The 10,633-nt window shown below is 40.6% G+C and overlaps 2 protein-coding genes across 5 annotated transcripts; one reads left to right on the forward strand and one right to left on the reverse strand.

The window, feature by feature from the left end:
• The first annotated feature begins 3,201 nt into the window (after positions 1–3,201).
• Positions 3,202–4,258, forward strand: LOC4345274 (NDR1/HIN1-like protein 6). The gene has a single exon (XM_015794154.3). The coding sequence runs from the start codon at positions 3,367–3,369 to the stop codon at positions 4,093–4,095; it is 729 nt and encodes a 242-aa protein (XP_015649640.1). The 5' UTR covers positions 3,202–3,366; the 3' UTR covers positions 4,096–4,258.
• Positions 4,259–5,222: 964 nt separating this feature from the next.
• LOC4345275 (B3 domain-containing protein Os08g0324300-like) lies at positions 5,223–9,069 on the reverse strand. Of its 4 annotated transcripts, none has more exons than NM_001422539.1 (5): positions 8,469–8,941; positions 8,105–8,233; positions 6,630–7,242; positions 6,313–6,506; positions 5,223–5,924 (listed from the first exon to the last, which is right to left on the reverse strand). In NM_001422539.1, exons 2-5 carry the CDS (start codon positions 8,216–8,218, stop codon positions 5,679–5,681), a joined length of 1,167 nt encoding a protein of 388 aa, NP_001409468.1. In that variant the 5' UTR covers positions 8,219–8,233; positions 8,469–8,941; the 3' UTR covers positions 5,223–5,678. The 4 variants fall into 4 exon arrangements, with proteins under 4 accessions (NP_001409468.1, XP_015648706.1, XP_066168973.1 ...); XM_015793220.3 differs by lacking the exon at positions 8,469–8,941 and adding an exon at positions 8,979–9,069 and having other exon boundaries at positions 5,290–5,924; XM_066312876.1 differs by having other exon boundaries at positions 5,370–5,924; positions 8,473–9,069.
• Positions 9,070–10,633: the final 1,564 nt, after the last annotated feature.

Raw genomic sequence — 10,633 nt, forward strand, 5'->3', positions numbered from 1 at the left:
TTCTAGAAGATGTATTGGGTCGCTAGTCTTATCAACTACTCTCCCGTCCTAAAAAAAACTCAACCTAGTACGTGATGTTGACACATCCTATTACTATGAATTTGGACAAATAACTCATGTTAGGGCATCACCAATGTATATGGCAAAGTGATCCATATAGATGGGACCCACATAAATAGTTTATCCCTATGGCAATGTCCACAATATAAAGATACAAGGTATCATTAGGAGAAGAGAGAGGAGTAGAGATAGATAATATAATTTATTCCATATGGGTAGTCCATATGCATATGGGTATCTTTTGCTATTTTTTCTATATGGACTAGTTGCACAATAGTAATAGGTGGCTGAATGGAATATTCTATTGCTTATGGACTATTTTTACACCACATTGTGGATGCCCTTAGATTTATAGTATTAGGACGTGTCAACATCAAGTACTATGTTGATTTTTTATGGGACGGATGGAGTATGCCACCATGTACCACTGTTGGTCAATTTTTGTGGAACTCTTGCATGCCTTATGTGGAGAAATCACCATAGCCACCACCTTCTCCATGGACAGAGCTTCACCAAGCAATATATGCACGTGGACTGGATATTTGGTAGAATTCAGTTGGGCAGGTAAGTGGTAATGCAGTCCATGGTGGGTCCAAGTTTAACTTCGAATACTTACATTCATCAGTTTTATGATAGGCAAACAGTGTTGGTGCCTGCTAATACAGAGAAAATTAAAATTTCTATGTGGTGCCACTGTTGCTATCCATGGGAGCAAAGCATTCAGTTTTAGGGCTGCATTAATAATATGCATAATTTGTAAGAGACCATTTGCAGATAATAGCATAGTCATGTGCCAGAAATGATTCAAATAAACTAGTGCTATGCAATGTGCCAAACCAATCAAAGTTGGATTCTCAAGGAGTGCTGGGCTAAAATGATTGATTAAATGTATGCAACTATGCTCCCAATGAATTCTATGCAAGTACCAATTTTGGCACATGTCAATCTGTTGTTAAGAAATCTAAATGGGAGGATTCTGGATGATTTCAATTTACAAATATTGGCCTTTCGTTTCATTTCATCATACATGTTCACATATGGTTTATACAAAGATGAGATAGATCCGTGTTTAGATTTTAACTTTTTTTTTTCTTCAAATTTTCAACTTTTCCGTCGCATCAAATGTTTGGACACATGTACGGAGCATCAAATATGGACAAAAAAAACAATTGCACAGTCCGACTGTAAATTGCGAGACGAATCTTTTGAGCCTAATTACACCATGATTTAACAATGTGATGCTACAGTAAACATTTGCTAATGACTGATTAATTAGGCTTAATAAATTCGTCTCGCAGTTTACAGGCGGAATTTGTAATTTGTTTGGTTATTAGTCTACATTTCATACTTCAAATATGTGTTCGTATACTTAAAAAAATTTGGCACACGAAAACACAGACAGAATATGGAATTATGGACGGCTGGATCGATGGTGGTGCAGGCTCTTTGGATGTGTGCAAATGATCCAGGAATTCTGTCTCCTCAAATTGTGGCAGAAGTGTGGTGTCATCCCACGAGACTTTTGCTTGGGGCAACAGGTGTCTTTTGAATCGTAGGAATGAAAAAAAAAAGGAAAAATAAGATTATACTATGAATGATAGTGTAAAACAGAGGAAAAACACATGAATAATCGTTTGTTTGGACCATAGAAAAAAAAACACAAGAATCGGATAAGAGAGATAGACTCAAAGGAAATTTTCCAAGAGCTTTAAGCTCTCGCTAAGTTTCCTCTAAAATTTCTATAGGATTGCTCATTCCATAGGAATTTTAAAAGATTGGATAGGATTTAATCATTTGATTCAAAGGCATTTATAGGAATTTTTTCAATAGGATTGAAGGAGTCCTCAAGGATCAAGCAGAAGCACTACATGGGCTTGAGGACAAGCCTTTTTCCAAGAAGAGAAGAATGTCATAGATGTGTAGTGGGCCAGCTTTAGACCCAACCGAGTAGCAAAGAGTATAAAAACAAGATACACTGCAGCTGAGGGGATCATCGATGAACAGGCATGCATACGGAAATGCTAATGGGTGGGTGATCGCTCCCCCATCCGTCCAGTGATCACCCCCCTGCCTCTCACCTATACTCAGATACACTCCTCCCTCCTCTCCCCCTTCCTCCTCCCCTTCTTCTCTTCTACTACAGTACACTACAATTTTTTTAAAAAAACACAAAAAGTTAGAAAAATTTATGTATAGAAATACTATTTATATAAAAAATTTGAATCGGTTATGTAAAATTTTGGCTTATAAACTTTGGATCTATAAACTTTAGGTGTATAAACTTTAGATGTATAGAAATAATATATATAGAAAATATTTGAATTCAAATTTAAATTTAAATCGGATATAATTCAAATTCAAATTTGAAACGGGTATATAAACTTTTGACTTATAAACTTTAGGTCTATAAACTTTAGGTGTATAAACTTTAGATGTATAGAAATATTATATATAAAAAATATTTGAATTCAAATTCAAATCAGATATAATTAAAATTTAAATTGAAACAGGTATGTAAACTTTTGACTTATAAACTTTGGGTTAGGTGTATAAACTTTAGATGTATAGAAATATTATATATAAAAAAAATATTTGAATTCAAATTAAATTTGAATCGGATATATAAACTTTTAACTTATAAACTTTGGGTCTCTAAATTTTAGATGTGTAAACTTTAGGTGCATAAATTTATTAAAATAGAAAAGTAATGCGGTGCCAAGAAAGGAAACTAGGTGGAGGGAGGGAGGGGGATTGATTGCTACCCCCATCTCCAGACGATCGATCGCCCATTAGGATCCCCCGCATGCATATGCCTTGTGTCCTTCCTTCCCCTACTTCTTGTCCCCTACTTTTCCCAATCTATTGCAGTATTGCTTATCCCATCCTATACTTCCATCTCTAAATTTATGTCACCGAACACTTTATCTTGTGATGGAATTGGAGTTTCCTGCCATGTTTATTGTTGATCTGTGATATTTGAGTTGGATCGTAACAGTCGATTTTGATTTGCATGTCCTTCAAAGAAAAAACACAAAACATTATAGCGCAAGCGAACGAGAAACCGTGTGTGAGAGAAAAGATAATGCATGAATACCTAACAAGCGCGCTGCGCGCGGTCTAAAGATAGCCATCCCCATTAAGACATGAGCGTTGCTTAGCAAGCTTGGACACATTGTCCACAGCGAGCGCTCAGCCGCTCGCCATGAACGCGACCACGTACGTACGGCGCCTTTGCTCCCCTAGTCCCCTTCCATCCCAACCTTTCTCTCTCTAGCTAGCTAGCTCGAGCTAGGCCCTCTCTCTCCCATGGCGTACGACGGGGGCTCGGGGCCGTCCAAGCCTCCGCCGCCGCCGCGGTACGTGATGCTCACGGAGGAGTACGGCTCCAGCTCGCTGGCCACGGTCCCGCCTGGCGCCAGCCGCAACATGCCCCGGCACCGCATCACGGACGGTGGCAGCCTGCGCGGCTGCCTCTGCTGGTGCTGCTGCTTCCTCCTCCTCCTCGTCGTGGCGGTGGCGGCGACGTCGGCGTACCTCCTGTACGCGTGCAGGCCCAAGGCCCCGTCCTACTCCGTGTCCGACATGTCCGTGGCGCGGTTCGACGTGAGCTCCTCCGACCTCACCGTGTACGCCAAGCTGGTGGCGTCCGTCCGCGCGGAGAACCCCAACGACATGGTCGGGATCGGCTACGGCGCCGGGTCGCGGGCGGCGGTGTCGTACCGCGGCACGACGCTGTGCTCGGGGCGGCTGCCGGCGTTCTACCAGGGCCACCGGAACACGACGGTGGTGAGGGTGGCCATGGAGGGGCGGCACGGCTTCGGGCCGGGGCTGCAGGGCGCGCTGGAGGAGAGCGAGGAGGCCGGCAACGTGCCGCTCGACGTGTACGTCAGCGCGCCGGTGACGCTCCGGCTGGGCGACGTCGACCTCCGGGAGGTGACGGTCAACGTGCACTGCGCGCTCGTCGTCGACGGCCTCTCGCCCAAGAAGAAGCCCGCTATCAAGTCCGCCGAATACAGGGTCAACGTAGAGTTTTAATTCATCAGGAATTCAGGATGTATTGAAATGACCATGATTACTTGTCTAATCGAATTTCTTAATGTAGCTATAGCTTGTAATTAATTAAGTCTGTAACTAATACTAAATGTTAATTAGCTAGTACTCCGTACGTTATAAAATATAATATAATAGATTTTGAGTAGATGTGATATATCATATACACTGAATCTGGATATAACTATTTGTTGACCTATTTTGAGTGGATTTGACATATCATGGTGCAATGAAACTAGACATAACCATTTGTTGATAAAATAGGTCAAATCCACCTAAAATACTTTATATTTTATATTTTTGGGATAGAGAGAAGTTGATTCGTCTCGTAGGCCATTTTTTCAGAACCATTTGTTGTACTAAAATTGTGCATCCTGTTTGTCGATCAATTTCATCACTGCTCGAAAGTCGAATCTTGCAATTCATATGCTTGGTGTTGAGGAACATAAAAAGGAATAAGAAATGAGAATAAATGAAAAATATAGTAACTGAAAACTCAATATAATAGAAAAACAGAGAGAAAATTGGTGTTTGGATAGACAGAGTGTAAGAAATTAGAAGAAATGCAAAATATAGGAATCGGGAACACAAATTTGTAGGTTCTAAGTACTCCGATGAGCAACCATGTTTATTTTTTCTCGAATTCCTGAATCCATTTTTTATATATTATTTAAATTTGGCCATGTCGACGCCAGCCACATTGCTCTAAAGTTTACGGTCCAATGACGTCCAATTTTGTAGTTTTAAGATATATTTTCAGACTTTTAAGAAAGTTTAGCATTGTAAAATGAATCATTAACAAATCCTCCAACTCGTACATTGCATCTCTAATATTCACTCCCTCCATTAACAAACGTAAGTAAGGACTCTCTGGTGAGATAGAAAGAAATTTGAAAAAATAGATGATTCATAGGACAGTACATTGGAATACTTACATTTGTGTACACTTTGAATGCTTATATTTATGGACCGATGAAGTAGAAGATTAAACGTCAAGATGCATAGAAGTATAGAACACTAATACGCATGAGTATACGATTAAACCCTGTAGAAAAGAGGACAAAAATAATGCATTCAAATTTACCTAGATACATCCAGAGAAGATCAATCCAGACAATATAGAAGTCGATATATTTGCGTAAATAAGGAGCTGATGTTCCAAGTTTTGAGAATTCTAGAGGAGCAAAATACAAGAGCCTTTTTTTTTAACTGGATTGTATTTGAGAGCAATAACCGTGATATAATTGAGAGAACCGAAGGAGAAAAAAACAGCGGAAAGCCTGCTTACAGCCCCTGAACAGTTGATAACTAACTACAAAAGCATTGCACCAAAAGTAAGTATCAGTAATTACATGGGTCATTAATTAGCAAGGGAACCCCCCTAGTGTATCACCCAAAAAAAGAGAATTAGCAAGGGAAATCACCATCTAATCAGCATGCAATGTACTAGTTCAATAACAACTTAGTACCAGTAGTTGCATAAACTGTGGATAGACTACCATTCTCAGCAGCACAAAAGCACCAGCAACAGTCATCAGAGAAATCAGCAGATTCAACAGGCTTTTCGATTAACAGATATCCTTTGCCCTGATGATATGAACTTTCATTGTGCATTTATGATTCTTCAACAGCTCGAACAGGCAGATATCACCCACTCCAACATCATTGTCTTCCGCAAACTTTCGGCATCCACCAACCATCCTTCTGTTACCACTCGAATCAGAAAGCCTGATGTTCCACTTGTCCCCAAGACGCGAAAGACGGATAGTTTTCTCGTCTTGAAGGTAATTATCAACATATCGGTTGGCGATACTCTAGTTGCATACATGAAAGAAAAATGAGATGATGGAATCATCGCAAATAAATTATAACTAAAACAATTAGGCACTGCATCATATATATTAAGCAACCGCAGCAAGCATATCACATGTAAATTCAGTGCTTACAGCTTAGTACTCCATCCGTTTCACAATGTAAGTCATTCTAGCATTTCCCAAATTCATATTGATGCTAATTAATCTAGACATATATATCTATCTAGATTCATTAGCATCAATATGAATGTGGGAAATGCTAGAATGACGGAGGAAGTAGGTTATAATTAACAACATGAAGAATACTTTTTCATCGGTAATCAAACACCAGTATAAATAGTGCATAATTAAGAAGTATGCACATTCGACAAAGAAATATGGCACTCACTAGAGAGGATATTCTTCCAGAGGCGTTGTTCTTTCCAATGACAGATACAAAGATTGGAATTTGAGAACCAATATTTTGGATCTTGCGCTTCACCACATTCACCTGAACTCGACTTAGTATGGTCTTTTGCCCGATGATGGGATCAGGTATAACACCTACTCTGCAATCCTGATCTTTAGAGGACAAAGAATATCCTGTGTGCAAAGAAAAGAAAACATCAGATGTGCTTTATCAGGAAATGCATATAATAATTGAGTTGTAACCAGATGACATGGAGGAGGAACTCATCGTGGTCATGTTGCCTTTACTTGAGTTACCTCTTTGCACCTGTGTCAATCTATCCGTTGGTTGTGACTGCATTTGCAAGGGCCTAGCATGAGCATGAGAAAGGGCAACGTTTTCAAGTGGCATTTCCATGGGACCAGTAGGAGCATGACAATGGTTCACAGTTTCGGTAGGGAATTGCATCGGCATGGGTTGAGGATGAGCATGAGAAAGGGGCATGCAATCAACAGCAGTATGCATGGGACAAGGACGAGCATGTGAATGGTTCACAGTTTCAGTAGTTGACTGCATTGGCATGGGCTGAGAATGAGCGCGCGAACTGTTCAATGTTTCAGTAGCATCTACACGCCTTTCTTGCACATTAGGATTCTGAGAATCATCCACAACAGCAGAACATGCTTTCTCGCGGCCAATTTGATCAACTATAATGACATCAAACTGAGAATTTCCATTGAATCTGAACATCATGGAGTCACCCATCTGCAGATCAAAGGTTTTGACGAATTGTGCCCATCCCTCTGTAAAGATAACCTTTTCTTGGGTCTTGTCAACTCTAACAGTGTGACTGTTTCTGTTACGTGTTTCCAGTTGGATTTCTCCAGGGATGTCACCCTTTAAACGCTGCACAAATTCTTTTGGAATGATCTGCAGAAACATATTTTTGAGGGTGTTAGTTTGAATATAGTTTTATGATATACTAGCTGCTCTACTATGTTTTCCTCTCCTCCTCACTATGAAGGCAATAGATAGCCCAAACCAGAATGCTACAATATAACGCATGCTTCACCTTGATGCTACCAGCGTGGAGCTGTGTAGTTCTGATGAGATCTGGGTGATGTATGAACATCAAAGTTGAAATGCATGGGATAACAAGTAATTATGATTTTTTGCGGCATGTTATTGATGAGTCACTAGCGCTAATTCCGCTGTGATTTTTTTCCCAAATGACAAGTAGTTAAATATATGTCAGTTCAGTGTTATGAACTCGTTTGTTGTTTGCAGGCTATTTCTTTCATTGCTACAGTTTGTTCACATAATTTTGGTGTTAGTTTAAATGTATATCAGTCGTTCAGTACATGCACATAATTCGATCTTTGCAATTGATATATTTATATTAATGTTTTCATGTTTATGTTCAATGTGGGGCCTCTCTTTTTAGTTCCACTCTGGGCCACAAAAATCTCAGGGTAGGCCCTGATTTCTGTATGTGACTACAGAACAAACTGACGAAATTGAAAAGCCTAATTTCTTGCTTTTTAAAATATTACATCTGGTGCTAACCAACAAACCTAATGTGGTATCATATTATTGGCTTAAATCCGGGCATCAATACTTGTTTCTTTTAAGAGGGTACAATCTAGTCACCGAATTATTGAAATTTGCAAGGAAGATCATGCTTGTACCAAACAGAACTTGTAAGAAGCAAAGAAACAAAAAAAAAATACAAACGGCAAGGGAAAAGAAAAGAAGCAGCATTGCATTTCATAAAAAAAAATATTTGGCTTACCATCTCATGTTGAAAATCACCCATCATAGTTAGCAAGAAGTGTTTTTGGGAATCATCCAAATTCCTGTAGTCCTGCTCATCGCGCCGTCTGCATCTTTCGCACGATGTGCCCATCGTTTTTCAACAAACCTGCAGTGTCAAAATATTACTTTTCAGTGGAAATTTTTGTTCATCTTTCACTTCAGAAAAATGGCATGAACAACAACGACAACCACCACAAGAAAAAGGCCCGTGAATCACCATATTTCCAGCTTGAAAACTAAATCTAATCGGCAAAAATTCCTCATCCGAGTTGATGCGATCCTACAAACTAGTTTACTTGATCAGGGAGGGGGAACAGAAATGGAGTAGTAACAAAACAAACCGACGGCTTCGTGGTCGCCGCCGCCGGCCGTCCCCCCTGCCTCGGCTGCTCTCGGCCGCCGCGCGGGAGGTCTCTCTCTCTCGGCCGCATCCGCCCACGGCCCAAAACCCCATCGCCGCGGCAAAAGAAGGCGTGAATCTTTTCTTCTTTCCCCCAAACCCTCCATGCGCTCTCCTCGTACAAACCCTTCCATACCCACACAGCTTTGGAAGAAGACACAACTTTTCACAGTTTTATCATGAAACCGACCAGATAAAGATGGTGAAAAATCGTTCTAGCCCGGTCCCCCCAATGAAAAGAAAATCTTCAAATAATGAACAACCCAGTTATAATACTACTAGTAGAAGAATAGCAAGCACTAGACAACCTAGACCAAAAGGTGAAAGACAACAAGAATATTGGATACTAGCTATAATATGATTGGATTGTTTCTTTCCTTCCTTCGGGGAGAAGAGAAAGCGATAGGGAGTGACGTTCTTGATTTCACTACTAGTACTAGATCCTCCATACCTTTCTTCTTCTATTTTCTTTTTTCCACGGAACAATCTTCTTCTATTCTGAGTTTCTGACCCGCAACCATGAACCCTCCTTTGCTTCCCCTGGTGGTCTTCTTGGGATGTGTCGCCTTATTTATGCCGTTGCTTGCCTGAGGGTAGATCCCAACCGAAATTTCTCATCGCATCGAACGTTTAAACATATTAAATATATGCTTAAAAAAATAACTAATTGTACATATTACGACTAATTTATGAGACGGATCTTTTAAACCTAATTACTTCATGATTTGACAAAGTGGTGCTAACGTGGTACTACAGTAAACATTTATTAATGATGGATTAATTATGCTTAATAAATTCATCTCACGGTTTAGTGACGGATTCTGCAATTAATTTGTTTTACTAGTGCCTGAATATTATATACTAAATCTATCTATCTATTATATACTAAAAGTTCATTAAACTTCCTACAAAACGCTCTCAAATCACCACGTGGGACTTCTACAAACGCTCCTAGACCACCACGTGGCTCTATTAAATCTAACCTTCGATTTTGACTTAAATTGGTGAACCCGATATTTTAAATCTATTATTTACTAAAAGTCCATTAAACTTTCTAAAAATGCTCTCAAACCATCACGTGGGACTTCTACAAACGCTCCTAGACCACCACGTGGCTCTATCAAATCTAATACTTCTACAAATGCTCCTAGACCACCACGTGGCTATATCAAATCTAACCTTCGATTTTCAGTTAAATTGGTGAACCCGATATTTTAAATTATTAGATTAAATTTTTATAGCGAGGCACATCGAGCCAGCGCCCGCCGCCCACAGGCCCCACCCCTCACGCGCGTGTACGGTGTATCTAATCAATTGGAATTCAGAAACCGAAGCGTCGCGCCATCGCAGGACTCTCTGTCTCTCCCCTCCTCGCCCTCGCGAGTCGCGACGCCAACGCGAGCAGCGATCTGATCAGATCGTGAGAGCGAGCGCCGCCGGGCCACGCGTGCGCGCCTTGGCCGGCTTGGTCGCCGCAGCAGCCCACTGCCGCACTGGCGCCGTAGCCTGCAGCAGTCCGCCGCCTTGGCCGGCTGCCGCCGCAGCCGCAGTGCCGCACTAGCGCACTGCTGCAGACCTGCCGCGTGTGCCGCCAACGCCCGCCCGCAGTGACCGCAGTCCTGCACCAGGCCAAAAAAAAAGGTTTTTTACTTTTTACTTTTTTTCAATTTTCAGTTTCGAAATTTTGAACTCTTTACTCATGTGCATTGTGATATTTATTAAATTATTATAGTAGAACTGATGCATTTATTAATGATGGTTGAGAAATAAGATGGGTGATGAGCTTTTGGATGATTGTATAGTCACATTCATTAAGCGGGATGTTTTCTTAAAAGTGGAGGAAGAAGATATAACGAACACTTTCATGGCCATTAGAAGGTGTTGAGATTATAGGCATATAATGATTTAATATATTCCATAAATAAATCATGGCATTGCAGATGTATACTAGCATTAACGTATCATTAGATCTACACATGTAAACTAAGCAGTAAAATATGAACAGATCAAATATGCGCAACATATTGAACACGTACCGAGGTGGTAGAAAGACCGGCTACTCGGCAGGAACTTTTCGCGATTGCAGGCGTCTACGAAGGCACGCAG

This window comes from Oryza sativa, chromosome 8 (genome assembly GCF_034140825.1).
Source record: "Oryza sativa Japonica Group chromosome 8, ASM3414082v1".
NCBI lineage: Eukaryota > Viridiplantae > Streptophyta > Magnoliopsida > Poales > Poaceae > Oryza > Oryza sativa.

What these genes read in the sequence shown, in the direction of transcription:
- LOC4345275 (NM_001422539.1), bottom strand. Translation starts at nt 8,218, where the DNA reads ATGGGCACATCGTGCGAAAGATGCAGACGGCGCGATGAGCAGGACTAC. An exon ending in ATTGACACAGGTGCAAAGAG is followed by an intron (nt 6,507 to 6,629) that starts GTAACTCAAGTA and finishes CTTTGCACACAG; the next exon opens with GATATTCTTTGTCCTCTAAA. An exon ending in CTGGAAGAATATCCTCTCTA is followed by an intron (nt 5,925 to 6,312) that starts GTGAGTGCCATA and finishes GTATGCAACTAG; the next exon opens with AGTATCGCCAACCGATATGT.
- LOC4345274 (XM_015794154.3), top strand. Translation starts at nt 3,367, where the DNA reads ATGGCGTACGACGGGGGCTCGGGGCCGTCCAAGCCTCCGCCGCCGCCG.